Source organism: Dermochelys coriacea, chromosome 5 (assembly GCF_009764565.3).
Source record: "Dermochelys coriacea isolate rDerCor1 chromosome 5, rDerCor1.pri.v4, whole genome shotgun sequence".
Lineage (NCBI taxonomy): Eukaryota > Metazoa > Chordata > Testudines > Dermochelyidae > Dermochelys > Dermochelys coriacea.
In genome coordinates, this window is record NC_050072.1 from 16,996,671 (window position 1) to 17,011,397 (window position 14,727).

Below are 14,727 nucleotides of genomic sequence, written 5' to 3' on the forward strand. Positions count from 1 at the left end.
TATACCAACATTTTTATGGTTGACTTAGAACAACGCTTCCTCAGCTCTCGTCCCCTAATGCCCCTACTCTGCTTGCGCTACATTGATGACATCTTCATCATCTGGACCCATGGAAAAGAAGCTCTTGAGGAATTCCACCATGATTTCAACAATTTCCATCCCACCATCAACCTCAGCCTGGACCAGTCCACACAAGAGATCCACTTCCTGGACACTATGGTGCTAATAAACGATGGTCACATAAACACCACCCTATACCGGAAACCTACTGACAGCTATACGTATCTACATGCCTCCAGCTTTCATCCAGACCACATCACACAATCCATTGTCTACAGCTAAGCTCTAAGATACAACTACATTTGCTCCAATCCCTCAGATAGAGACAAACACCTACAAGATCGCTATCAAGTGTTCTTAAAACTACAATACCCACCTGCTGAAGTGAAGAAACAGATTGACAGAGCCAGAAGAATACCCAGAAGTCACCTACTCCAGGACAGGCCCAACAAAGAAAGTAACAATGCCACTACCTGTCACCTTCAGCCCCCAACTAAAACCTCTCCAGCGCATCATCAAGGATCTACAACCTATCCTGAAAGATGATCCCTCACTCTCACAGATCTTGGGAGACAGGCCAGTCCTCGCTTACAGACAGCCACCAACCTGAAGCAAATACTCACCAGCAACCACACAACAAAAACGCTAATCCAGGAACCTATCCTTGCAACAAAGCCCATTGCCAATTCTGTCCACAAATCTATTCAAGGGACACCATCATAGGACTTAATCAGATCAGCCACACCATCAGAGGCTCATTCACCTGCACATCTACCAATGTGATATATGCCATCATGTGCCAGCAGTGCCCCTCTGCCATGTACATTGGCCAAACCGGACAATCTCTATGCAAAAGAATAAATGGACACAAATCAGATGTTAAGAATTATAACATTCATAAACCAGTCGGAGAACCCTTCAACCTCCCTGGTCATTCAATTTCAGACCTAAAAGTCGCAGTTCTCCAACAAAAATACTTCAAAAACAGACTCCAATGAGAGTGCAGAATTGGAATTAATTTGCAAACTGAACACCATTAAATTAGGCTTGAATAAAAACTGGGAGTGGATGGGTCATTACACAAAGTAAAACTATTTCCCCATGCTAATTTTTTCCCCTACTATTACTCATACCTTCTTGTCAACTGTTTGAAATGGGCCATCCTGATGATCACTACACAATTTTTTTTTCTCCTGCTGGTAATAGCCCACCTTAATTGATTAGTCTCGTTACCGTTGGTATGGCAACACCCATTTTTTCATGTTCTCTGTATTTATATATATCTTCCTATCATATTTTCCACTGAATGCATCTGATGAAGTAGATTTTAGCCCACGAAAGCTTATGCCCAAATAAATTTGTTAGTCTCTAAGGTGCCACAAGTACTCCTCTTTTTTTTTTTTTTTTTTAGGGTTACAGTGTATTTTAAAAATTGGATAGGCATTAAAGGTGTTATTGATCCATGTTTTATATACCTTCCGAAGTGATAGACTGTGCTTTGTTCCTTCACATCAAGTATCTTCATGATGCTTTTACTTTTGTAGTGCCTAAAATATGGTGAATATATTGTTACTGTTTTCCAGTGGTTAATTTCAGATTCCGCACCTGTTTCATTGATGATAAATGTGGTGTTTGAGAGATGGTCATGTAATAGGACATGAATTGCTGCACAGTAATGAATAATGGGACAGTTCAGAAAAACAGGAGTTATCTGACATATATGCTGGCAAAGTTCCTTTTCACATACCTTTCTAGGATATGTTTACCTCTATGGAATGCACTAAAAGTATTACATAGGGAGTAAAAGTGGGGGGGGGAAATGAATTTAGTTTAAAAAAACAACAATCATGACTAATGAAAGTGAACAATTCACAAACTATAGGTTGAAATTTGAAAGTATTTGATTATAACGAGTACATTTGCAGAAATCAGGATCTGTTTGCAGATGACTCACAAACAGAAAAGGGGATAAATTCATTATATAATTTACTATCAATAAATCTACCAGCCTGAAGGTTAAGTCCTACCAAACAATGACAACCAGCCATCTATATTGCTGGTTAGATACTTGAAATTCACCAGTAAAGGTTTTCATAACAAAATATCAGGAAGATCTTGCAAAGAAGTAAAATATTTTAGGACTCCTGGACATTTGTATGCATCTGAGATTAGTACAACTAAGGATATTTGGAATCTTTTTTTTTATTTTTATTTTTTTTTACCCTTCATAAACTTAATTTGTTACAACTGATGGAGGAGGCTAAAGCTTTTTTTTGTAGTAGGAGATTACAGCTGAAGAGATTAAGAGATCAGTTTTATCCTTAACTAAAAAGAAGGCCTCAGGTTGAGATGCTGTCTGTCCCAACAGAGGTCTGAAGTCACTACAAATAACATTTTTGGATGGATAGATTATCAGAAGTGTGTAGGGAAATGTTTCAAACAGGGAAATTCAAAAGGAACATTTCAAGAAGCAAATATCACTTGAGTCTTAAAAACCAGCATATCGCCAAAGGAATCTCCATCTGGATATAATCCAGTTTTAAAAGCAGAAATGTGCTCTGGAGGAAGATATATGTGCTGATGATTAAAGCACAGGAAGTCGGGAGATCTGGGTTCTGTCCGTGCCACTGATTTAAATGATTTGCCTAAGAATTCATCTACTTCTCTATGCCTCAGTTTCCCCAACTGTAAAGTAGGGATACGAATTCCTTCTTCCCAGTGTTGTGAGGCTTAATTCATTAATATTTTGTGAGGTGCTTAGGAACTGTAGTGATGAGCATCATAGAAATGGATAGTCATAAATATAGATACATGTAAATTTTAAACAAAATAACTACTTTAGCTAACAACAAAGTAAATAACATAAATTAACTTTTTTCCCCCTTTTGTTTTCAGGGCATGGCCTTTACATTACAGGAAAGACAAATGCTTGGGCTCCAAGGACTTTTACCTCCTAAAATAGAGACGCAAGACATTCAAGCCTTACGCTTCCATAAGAATTTGGCAAAAATGAGTGACCCCTTGGAAAAGTAAGAATTAATCCATATTTTTCTTACCTATGTGTAGTGCAAGCTTAAAGGACTCTGAGAAAATCTGATTTATTATAATATCAAGGCAGATCTCTTGCATCCAGGGGGTTTAATAATTGGCAATTTTTTTTATTAATGCAAACTGTATTTATCACCCAGACTTGTGCTGCTAACTAGGTTTCATAGTAATTTAAAAGAAGACATTTGTGTTACTCCACAGTTGTGATGTGATGTGAAAAAGAATATACATAAATAAAAGGTCCAGTCTTGCAGTACTTGCTCAGGCAAAACTTCTGTTAATTTATATAGGAGTTTTGTCTGAGGTAGGACTGCAGGATCAGGCTGTAGCATTATAGCGACTTGGTGGAAATATGACTTATGTTTCTGGCAGTCTTTCTGTTGTGCTTTATCAGTTTATAAGATGGATGAGTTGAGTGTCAGGGTCTCCAAATCTAGATATGTAATTTTTCAGATTTTTGTAGAGATTCCCAGATGTGGAGAGAAAAAAAATCAATTTAGGACTTAAAAGTCAGACAGGAAAAATACAAAAGTATTTAATATATATATTAACTTATGACTAGAGGGAAACAAAAGATGTTTTAACATTTATGGGGAACTTAATTAATCGTTTGGTGGGGGTTTTTTTCTTATTTTGAACTCTCTAGCCTAGAAAATCTTTTTATTTTTTTATTTTTTTTAAAGGATGCACCTGTTGGCTGCAATAGCTTGATGTTTTTATCATATTATTGTTGACTTATGTTAGGGTACAATGTCCTAAAAGCCAGTGAGTGGAAAGCTAGAATGATTTGGGGTTTATCATTGATCTACATTAGGACCACATCAAAATTCCTACTGCAGTCCAGTGATAATAGAACAAAGTAACTTGAATCAGTATCACATAGCCTGTTGGAATGGAGCAATGAAATAGTTTCCATTAGGAATGCTTTTGGGACTGCTCTACTGTAAACTAATGGCCCAAAATGCACCCTTCATGAATCTCTTTTTTGAATCTGCATTGTAATAGAGAAAACAAAGATTCAAGAGTTTATTTTTTAATATTTAAAATCTGTGGTGGTTGCAGAATCAGACCCCTAATTAACTTCATTAATTTTATATTTTTGTATTCCAACTTCTGTTTTGACATCAGAAGGCTATAGAAAGATATCTGGAGAATGCTACTTTATTTCTATTCTTAACTATGAACATTACAATTTATATCCTAAAACCAAAATGCATTTTCAATGATTATATTAGAAAAAAATGAAATGTTTCTTTTGTACAATGTCCATCCACTCATTTGTTTATCGTAGGACCCAGATGAGATTCTGCTTAGTGTTCAAAAATTCTCAGTGTGGGAACTTTTCATTTAGAAAAGAACGAGGTTAGGAAATCTTAACATTAAAAATCTCACAAAGAGAAATCAACCTTTAAACTGCAAATCAGTGGTGGCGAGGGAGGGAGGGAGATGGGAATGAACTCCTATCATTGTGTACATCCATAGGTTGGTGTGTTACCATACGCAGTACAGTACATCCAGTATTTTTATTCAGACTTTGTTGTTGTTTAATTCTATATTCTCCAGCTTACATCAGTTTCTCACGGCCAAGATTGAGTTGGGGAAGGAAATGCATGAGCTACAAAAAATAAAAATCTAAAGTAAATTGGTTTGTGCCTCGGCATATCACAATATGTTTCTAAATAGATACATGCAAACCATTTTAACCTAATTCTTCTTTTGTCTTGTTTTCCCATTTGATTACAGGTATATCTACATAATGGGAATCCAAGAGAGAAATGAAAAATTATTCTACAGGATATTACAAGATGATATTGAGAGATTAATGCCAATAGTATATACACCAACAGTAGGTCTAGCCTGTTCCCAATATGGACATATCTTTAGGAGACCAAAGTAAGGACAGTAATTTTATTTTTGAAATGAGTGCAAGTAATTTTCTTAAGTATGATTCTTCTTTCTACTGTAATTCAGAATTTATATGCAACGCTTTCACTTGCAGATTTTGGCACATTGAAAGTAAAAGGTTCAATCCTTGGCTGTGGCCAAGGAGTGCACAGGTAGCGTAAAGCTCACCTTTCCATTCCTCTGATCCTGGGCCAGATGTTTGCTAGGCTGAGCCAGTCCCCCAGTGTAATTTAGAGCAGCCTAAAAGCAGCTCTGAGTTATGCCAGTGGTTGATATGGCAACCAGAGATCAGTGGGACATAAAGAAGCTCTGGCCATGCTCCTTTCTTCCAGCCACACTCTAGCACTGACAGCAGGGAAGAGGGTGGCATAAGAACTGTTGCACGAGTTCTATACTGATCTGCCATCCCTATCGGGGGGTAGGTGGTCCTGCCATGGCTGCTGACACTAGCTTTAGGGCCGCTTTGCCTGGTTGCGTGACTCAAACTAACTCATGGCAGTACAGAATCCAGGTCTTCTTGTGAACAACTGTATGACTCTACATTTATCTTTTTAATCTAGTATGTTATCTTGGTTGCATAGACTTAGTTATAACTATCATTCATTGGCTCTTTTATATTCTTTTGTGTAAACAATTGCAAAACTCATAATTATTTTGCACCAAAAATGTTGTCTTTAAAACCTTGTTTTGCAAAGCAGAGTTGAAGTTTTAATGATCAAGTATAAAAGTATTTCCATTCTGATTTTGTTTCAGAGGATTATTTATTTCTATCTCAGACAGAGGTCATATTAGGTCAATTGTGGACAACTGGCCAGAAACTGATGTTAAGGTATTACCACTACAACACTCCTCCATTTTCTAATTGTCTTTTCTTTATGAATCTCAACTCATCTTTTTAAAAAGTGGATAGTTTTATTGAGAGACCTGCTGATGCTAAATAATGCATGCCTGGCAATTGTATGAGAATGACAGTTGTGTATATAGTTTGTAACCGTTCTGCACATAAAGATGTGTGGGATTTTACTCTAAATCCAAGTTTATAGTTCAAGGCCTACAGCATGAAAGCTGCAGATCAACAATGTTTCTTTCCTATGCCAGTTGTGATCATCACAATGTAGAATAAAATTTACAAAAACACTTTTTTCTTAACAGTTCTATTTGGAGGGGATTTTGAGGTTTGTTTCTTAACATGCCTGTCTTTCTCTGAATTACCTACTGTTGTTGTTTAGGATGAAGACATAGAACTGGGAGACCTGTGTTCTATTCCCAGCTCTGCCACAAACTTCCTGTATGACTTTGAACAAAACACTTGGAGTCTGTGACTCTGTTTCCCTGTATTTAACATTGAAATAAAAACACCAAATTTGAAGAAATGTTCTGTGGTTAAATTCATTAAAGTTACTGGAAAGTATTTTGAGATCTTCCAGTGGAAGTGCAAAGTCTATTTACAATGGTGGTACTTAAAAACTTGTCAGCTGCTTTAGATAACTAAGTAATTATTTGCAGCAAGATAGCTGATTCCTGTGGTCACTTTAGGCAAATACGTTACAGGGAACACTGCAAATACTGACGTAACCTTTCAGAGTAGCAGCCGTGTTAGTCTGTATTCGCAAAAAGAAAAGGAGTACTTGTGGCACCTTAGAGAAGGTGCCACAAGTACTCCTTTTCCTTTTGACGTAACCTTGTCTATTTCCTCTTAGGTAAAATTAGCTAGTCCTTAAGTGTTGGCACTAGAGACAATAAATTGTTTGCAAGCTATTCTTGATTTGTTTTAATGCTTAATTTTACCAAGAAATATGCAATATTGCTTTATCCTTTGTGTCCATGATTACCAAAGTTTACCTTTAATCTTTGTGTAATTTTAAGGCTGTTGTAGTAACTGATGGAGAGAGAATATTAGGTCTTGGAGATCTGGGTGTCTATGGAATGGGAATTCCTGTAGGAAAACTATGTTTGTATACAGCATGTGCTGGAATACGGCCAGATAAATGCCTGCCTGTATGTATCGACGTTGGAACTGACAATCTAGTAAGTTAAACTGTATTCTGCCATCCATAAATAAATCACTTTTTGATGGTGGTTTGTAGTGAAAATTAGTACTACAAGAAGGTGTATGAATTTGAGTGAGTACTCTGTGTTAAGATGGAATTATCTTGTGTAATATTAAGTAGTTTGGAATGAATTTAAAGCTGAATATTAATATCTGAGAATCCCCAGCTACATATATAAAGTTAAGTGGTGCATTTGGACTATTACTTGAATGCTGGTCTGAACTGCAAAGCAATGGGAAAAGGTGACCTGATTTTTTTAAGCTGCTGGAAGCGTGAACCAGATTTGTTAAAGCATCATTACTCAGAAGGTTGATTTGTCCCATTGTAAGGACAGTGATGTAATGCTTTCAGGTAACAATAGATATTTGCCTAACCTCATAACTTGTTCCTATGTCTGTGGCTATGTAGCTTAGTGTTCCCAGTGTAGTATTGTTGTCTATTTTATTTATATTGCAGAAATGCCCCAACAGGGACAGGACTTCCTTGTTACTAACCATTGTCCAAACATATAGGAAGACACAGTCCCTGCTCTGAAGAGTTTCCAGTTAGATCCTGTTAGACCTTTTTTGTTTCTGGAGGATGGATTCACTATAGGCAAAATCAAACAATGCTCCAATGCCTTAGCAAATAATTTGTATTTAACTACTAACAAAATTATGAAAAGAGAGGACTTAATATCTCTCCCAATTAAGCATCTGGAGGGAGACTGTCAAAGGCACAAATAGGAGCTAATTTAAAAAGTTAATTTTATCTTGCTGTCACTGGCCCAATTGTTGTTTTCACTTTTATCACCGTATATATAGCATAACCCCACATAAGTTGATGGGGCTACTCTGCATTTGCACTGGGGTGAATGACAGCAGAATTTGGTTCACTATTTTAAAATACATGTAAAATGGCTGTGGGGCTCAGTGCATCATGTGTATAATACATATAGGCTCAGCTATGGCTGAGGAGCTCACAGTGCAACTCTGGGACATGACCTTTTTTTTGCTCCCCACTCCAATCCTGGGCTGGCTAGTCTGCTGGTGTAGCTTAGAACAGTTTACAGACTGGTCTGAGTTTGTGCCTTTGAAAATTTTCTTTTCAGCTTATTTTACTTCCCAATTATCTTTTTAAAAGAAAATTTCTCCTCTGGTCCTGTGTATTTCATTTTACCCAGTTTCCCAAGATTCCTAATTCCAGCCCCCCGACCAGTTTCTTTTCATAAACACTTTAGACCCATGCATGTCCAGTTAAGTTGCAAGCTCAATTAGACGTGATGCATTCTCAAAGGCAGCTAGAATTCAAGTTTGTGAAAGTGATGGAGTTGGGGGAGAAAGCAGAGGGAGAAATAGAAAGGGAGCAAAAGATGGTGGGTGACTGCTACAAAATCCAGCGAATTGCCACCAAAACCCAGGATTTCTGCAGTATTTGCTCCAATGACAGCAGAATCAAAGAATTCCTGGCTCCCTGACTATGGCTAGCTAGGAATTCAACTGTGAAAATATTCACAGAAGGAAAGATAGATGAAATCCTTCTCAGTATCTTGTCTCTGGGTAGTGACTGAAATATGTTACTTAGAACTTTGGAGGGTGTATATTGAATGAATGATTTCATTCTGCTGCTATCTTTGGTTTACTTTATAGACCCTATTAAAAGATCCTTTTTACATGGGCCTGTACCAAAAAAGAGACCGCTCACAGCTTTATGATGACCTGATTGATGAGTTTATGGAAGCCATTACAGACAGGTATGGTATGGTATTGGTTACTCATAAATTTGTCAAGAAGGAGTGGGCCCTGGGGAAACATCACACAACTTCCTTTTCAAATCTCATATCAGGAGAGAATATAGTCAAGTGACTAGAGTACAAGACTATGAATCAGGAGACCTGAATTCTAGTCCTGGCTCTGCCAGTGACTTTGTGTTTGATTTAAGGGCACGTCTCCTGTCCTCTGTGTTAAACATATATAAGACAGAGATGGTATTTAACCGTTTTCCTGGAAGAGCCTGAGGACTGCATCTGGCTCTAAACAACTCTGTGTGTGTATATAGGAATTTTTGATTTATTAGTGTGTCAATTGATAAAATATCATGCTGTGTTCTTTAGGTACGGCCATAACACACTTATTCAGTTTGAAGACTTTGGGAATCATAATGCTTTCCGTTTTTTGAGGAAATACAGAGAGAAATATTGCACCTTCAATGACGACATTCAGGGTAAAATGTTCACTTCTGACTCTTGCTACATATGTGAAAACGTTTCCCTTCCCCCCCTCCCCCCCCCCCAAAAAAAAAAATGTTCTGTCATGTCAATCTATTCAGCTCTCCTGAGAGATTTTTATTTCCTTTGTAGGGACTGCCGCAGTGGCCTTAGCGGGAATGCTGGCAGCACAGAAGGTTGTTGGGAAAGCAATCACAGAGCATAAAGTTTTGTTTCTTGGAGCAGGAGAGGTGAGTTCTGCAATGGTCTCTAGTGCAATACAAGTTAAACCCCACAGAACTGTAAAAAAGGGTGTGGGTGTGTTTGTGTTTGTGTTTTCTTACAGAACTTTGTATGAGGGAGGCCTACTGAACTGTATTAAAGGAAAATCCCTTTTACAGAAGATTATTATTTAGATTGAAGTTTGGGTTTAACATTTACAAAAGGATAATTTTCAAGGGCCAGATTCTCACTTTACCCATACAGACATCATAAAGCAGATGGACCCATGTATACAATGGCAGGGTTTAGCCCCCAAAATTATGATTCTGCGCGCAAGAGAGAATGTAATTGTTAGTTCTTACCATATTGGAAGGAAATGTACCATGGTTTTTGTAGTACCGTAAGTTAAACTGATGGATGTTTCCTTTATTTTCAAATACTTGTTCTTTATCTGTCAGGCTGCTGTTGGAATTGCAAACCTCATTGTTATGGCTATGATTGAAAGCGGTATTTCTTCAGAGGAAGCATATAAGAAAATTTGGATGTTTGATAAATATGGCCTATTGGTTCAGGTGAGGGTCTGCCAGGCCTTTGGAATAACACAGTACACATTGCCATTCTCTTTCCTGTCTTTCTCACAATCAGAATCAACTTAAATCTTTAGGGCCGAGAACAAAAGGTAGACGCCAATCAAGAACCATTTATGCACCAACCTCCAGACCAGGTGCCAAAGACATTTGTAGATGCGGTGAATGTACTTCAGCCATCAGCTATTATTGGTTAGTAATAATAAACTTATTTCAGACTCCTTAGATAATATATGCTAATATACTAGGGAAGTGGTGGAATCTCCTTCCTTAGAAGTTTTTAAGGTCAGGCTTGACAAGCCCTGGCTGGGATGATTTAGTTGGGGATTGGCCCTGCTTTGAGCAGGGGTTTGGGCTTCCAACCCTGATATTCTATGATATTTTGTTAATTTTATCTTGCTGTCACTGGGCCAATTGCTGCTTTCACTTTTACCACCATACATATAGCATAACCCCACATAAGTCGATGGGGCTACTCTGCATTTGCACTGGGGTGAATGACAGCAGAATTTGGTTCACTATTTTAAAATACGTGTAAAATGGCTGTGGGGCTCAGTGCATCATGTGTATAATACATACAGGCTCAGCTATGGATGAGGAGCTCAAAGTGCAACTCTGGGGCATGACCTTTTTTTGCTCCCCACTCCAATCCTGGGCTGGCTAGTCTGCTGGTGTATCTTAGAACTGCTTACAGACTGGTCTGGACACTGACTGCCAGTGGTCCAAAAGAATGATACTGCAGCTGCAGATGAGTGAGAAATAGAGAAGACCCAGCTACCCCCATTTCTCTTGTCACATTCCTACCCCACCAGCTGGGAGAGAGATGGTGTAGGAGTTGTTTTGCATACTTTGTGTCACCACGATACCCCCTATGCTGAAGTGATTTTTCCCATGGCTGACTTAAGCTACTATCTGCCAACGTTTTGGTGCAAAGCAGATGTTCTGCACCCCAGTCCCTGATCCCCAGTATTCATTGTCTCAGTGGATGCGTGTGAGTATGTATGTACATGTTAATGTATGTACACGTTAACAGCCCCTAGTAGCCACCACTATAGTTAAGGCTGCAAAATGGCTTCTATTATAGTTCCAGATTTTTTCCTTGCACATAACTTTCTGAAAAAATATATGGTTTTGGACTGAGTCTTTGTGTCTGAGTGTGTGCAGGTATGTGTGTCGGAGTGTGCATATTCATTTTTATGTATTTGTGCATATGTATGTCAAGTATGTTAAACTGTTTGAGTTATAAAATGATTGTGGGGAGGAGGAATATCTCATTTTTAAGGCCTCTCCCCCCCCCATAAAAAACTAAATAATATCTGAATTTTGAAAATGCAAGCATACGGATTTGTAGGGTCTTCGCTGGGTTTGAATAGTGTAGGGTTTAAGTTTGCAATACATTTCAAATTAGAGATGGAAAAAACCTTTTGGGTTATCTTGTGCATCTCCTGACAGTGCAAGATTGTTTCCCACAGCTCATTTTCTAGATACAGCTTGCTTTAATGAATGATGAATATTTATTCAAAGCCTTTTATTGGTTTTCCTGAATGTGACTGACATTAACAGTGATAATCTTAATTCACATCAGAAATAAATATATACAGTATAAAGTTTTTGCAATCATTGTCCCATTTTAAATGTGTAACTGTAATTTTCGTATCTTTCAATTTATTTCAGGAGTTGCAGGGGCTGGCCGGCTTTTTTCACATGATGTGATCAAAGCAATGGGTTCCATCAATGAAAGACCTATAATATTTGCACTAAGTAACCCTACAGTGAAAGCTGAATGCACTGCTGAGGAAGCTTATACATTAACAGAGGTACTTAATAATGAAAAATGTCAAAGCATATGTATTGTTTTTCTGTCTGTAATCTAAGAGTGCAAAATCCCAAGCATTTAAACTTGGAATTTCTCCATATAAAGAATACAACGGCTCATTACCTTCCAGTTTCAAATGCATATTTGTCTTGGTATACATTAAAAAGCAGCTCTGATTTTAAATTTACATTTGGCAGGTGAAACAATATTGAAGTGTAATCATTGGTTACTGAGAGTAACTTGTGTTTCTAACCTTGACTGACGTTGTTTCTGAAACTATTTTTAGCTTTTGTTTTTAAAGAAACAGTTATTTTATGTAATAGTCATGACAGAAACCGGCTACAACCTGGAAATAGTGAATTAAAGCAGTCTTTATTTAATATTGAAACAGGTGCTCAGAACAGGGAATGTCTTTGCTTGTGTTGTACAGCCATACAGCTCATACTCGGCACTGATTTTCCTAATATTTGAATTGGTCAGAACATTTAACATTAAGCATAGCGGACTGATTCTGATCTCTGTCTCTCTGGATTTTGTAATTCCACTGATTTCAGTGCTGCTACAGCTAACTCAGCCCAGTGTGAGTGAGTTCAGGCCCAGTATTTGCATTTAATAAAGGAAAACTGAATAAAACCTTTATCCTTCTGCACAGTTTTTAAGCATTGTGCATAAGACTGTGTTTTTTTGTTCGAGGAGCTGGGCAAAGGGGGAAGAGATAGGGGAGGAAAAAAAGCAGAGGCAGAGCTGGCCTTAGTAGTTTTGAGCTGGCCTGCAAAACAATTTTTTGCCATGCTTCCCATTTAAACCTTTTTGACTCCTGTCCTCTAAGATCTTACCACCATGGGGACTTTAGAAGCAGAGTGGGTTAGTGAAATGGTTCTTTGGAATACATCCCAACCTTAAGTGACTTTTTTATGTAAAAGCGTGTGTGCAGGGATCTTTAGGTGCTTCCTGCTGCAGAAATGTGTATTTGTGGTTTGTTCCTTTCAGCATCATTGATCATCACATTGATCCATAGTGCTGTTCATTTTAAGGCTAAAGGGCTTGAAACTTACCTCTCCCCCTTGCCTCCCCAATGAAAGCTGAAATTCTCATATAGCTTGCTAGTTCTCCCCCAGATCAGTGGGTCTCTAGCGGAGGCTTTGCAAGGGCAAAGGCCCACTCTAGTAAAAGGCAAAAGCCTCTGGACCAAATCTGGATTTTGACTACTGTATTCCAGATTTCTACGACACAAGGGAACTGATATGCAAGGTGTTTAATCCCTCTGGGCAATTTAATTCTTTGTGTACTGGTTTATTCCCCAGATGTTTGTTAGGCAATATTTTGGTGAATAAAATATAATACTCTAAATTCACAGTTCAGATTGAAGGTAAACAGAAACAGATGATAGGGCCAGATCTTCAGCTGCAATAAATCAGTGTAGCAATAAATCAGTAGCTCCATTGATGTCTAGAGGGGTACTTACCCACACATGATATGAATGAGGTTCTGTTTATCACTTTAGAGAAGATCTACACAACAACAGCTGTCTCCACAGAATTGCCTATGTGTTTATGTAGAGTGATGAAGTGCACTCTCTGGAACATTTTATAATTGTCAGTTTGCAACACAAGATAGTGCTGGGTAGATCCAGGTGCAGTAGATCAGTTTTAAAGTGTTTTCACTTCACTAAACACCACTAAGAGCAAGTCAGGCTGGTATGCAAAACAACCAGTCCTTGGTAGGTGGGGAGGGAATCTTTATTTTTCTCCAGTATAGGAGCTGCCTTAATTTCTATTCATGATTTCCCATAATCTACCATTCACCTGCAGTTTTAAATTGTTGTGTTGTAATGTTCAGGCTGTGAAATATTACAGGTTAATGGAAAAAGGATTTTAATTTTTACAGCCCTCCAAATTTTATTTTTTTCTAATACGTCTGGCAGTTTATATTTTCCCGCCCAATATTATGTCCATTTTCAGAATAATTATTTATCTAAAGTGTAGTTAGTACAACTTCAGTTATCCAGAATTCACCATTATCTTAAGCAGGGTCATGTTCTCTGACACTTAATAATTACATAGAGAATTCCCTTTATTAGCCAAAACCTTGATTATCCAAAATTATTCAATGTTCCCCTTGTCATTTGACTGTTAGTTTGTCTTGTAATTACCAATCCTGCACTCCCAGCCCTTTAGGTTTCTTGATTTCAGAAATGGCCTAAGCATAAATGGAATACTTTAAAATAACACTAAATGAGAGCATCTGTAGACAAACCTCCTAAGAGCATGAAGAAACCATCAATAAACTCTTATTGCTTATTCTTGCATTTCATACAAGTATGGTGATGCTTTGGTGCCCTCTGCTGCTTTGCAAGAAGTATTTTTTGTGTTTAGTTTACATCAGATTTTGACCCTGACTTCACCTACTCAAAAAGATGCTGTCTTCATCGTGAATAGGTCGGAATATCAAAAAGAGGCTGCTAGGCAGCTCTCCAACACCACATTCTACAAGCCGTTACCCTCTGATCCCCCTGAGGGTTACCAAAAGAAACTACATCATCTGCTCAAGAAAGTCCCTGAAAAAGCACAAGAAGAAATCCACACAGACACCCCTGGAACCGCAACCTGGGGTATTCTATCTGCTACCCAAGATCCATAAACCTAGAAATCCTGGACGCCCCATCATCTCAGGCATTGGCACCCTGATAGCAGGATTGTCTGGCTATGTAGACTCCCTCCTCAGGCCCTATGTTACCAGCACTCCTAGCTATCTTCGAGACACCACTGACTTCTTGAGGAAACTACAATCTATCGGTGATCTTCTTGAAAACACCATCTAGCCACTATGGATGTAGAAGCCCTCTACACCAAC

At 38.1% G+C, this 14,727-nt stretch overlaps 1 protein-coding gene across 3 annotated transcripts in view; it reads left to right on the forward strand.

The window, feature by feature from the left end:
* Positions 1–14,727, forward strand: part of ME2 (malic enzyme 2) — a 45,599-nt gene that overhangs the window by 20,010 nt on the left and 10,862 nt on the right. The window contains exons 3-12 of one of the 3 annotated variants that reach the window (XM_038402587.2): positions 2,956–3,089; positions 4,852–5,001; positions 5,767–5,842; positions 6,880–7,041; positions 8,693–8,796; positions 9,157–9,266; positions 9,403–9,500; positions 9,930–10,043; positions 10,136–10,250; positions 11,733–11,875. In XM_038402587.2, coding sequence (XP_038258515.1) covers positions 2,956–3,089; positions 4,852–5,001; positions 5,767–5,842; positions 6,880–7,041; positions 8,693–8,796; positions 9,157–9,266; positions 9,403–9,500; positions 9,930–10,043; positions 10,136–10,250; positions 11,733–11,875 — 1,206 coding nt within the window. The remainder of the gene's footprint in view (positions 1–2,955; positions 3,090–4,851; positions 5,002–5,766; positions 5,843–6,879; positions 7,042–8,692; positions 8,797–9,156; positions 9,267–9,402; positions 9,501–9,929; positions 10,044–10,135; positions 10,251–11,732; positions 11,876–14,727) is intronic. The other 2 variants (XM_043514982.1, XM_043514983.1) reach the window with 2 other exon arrangements.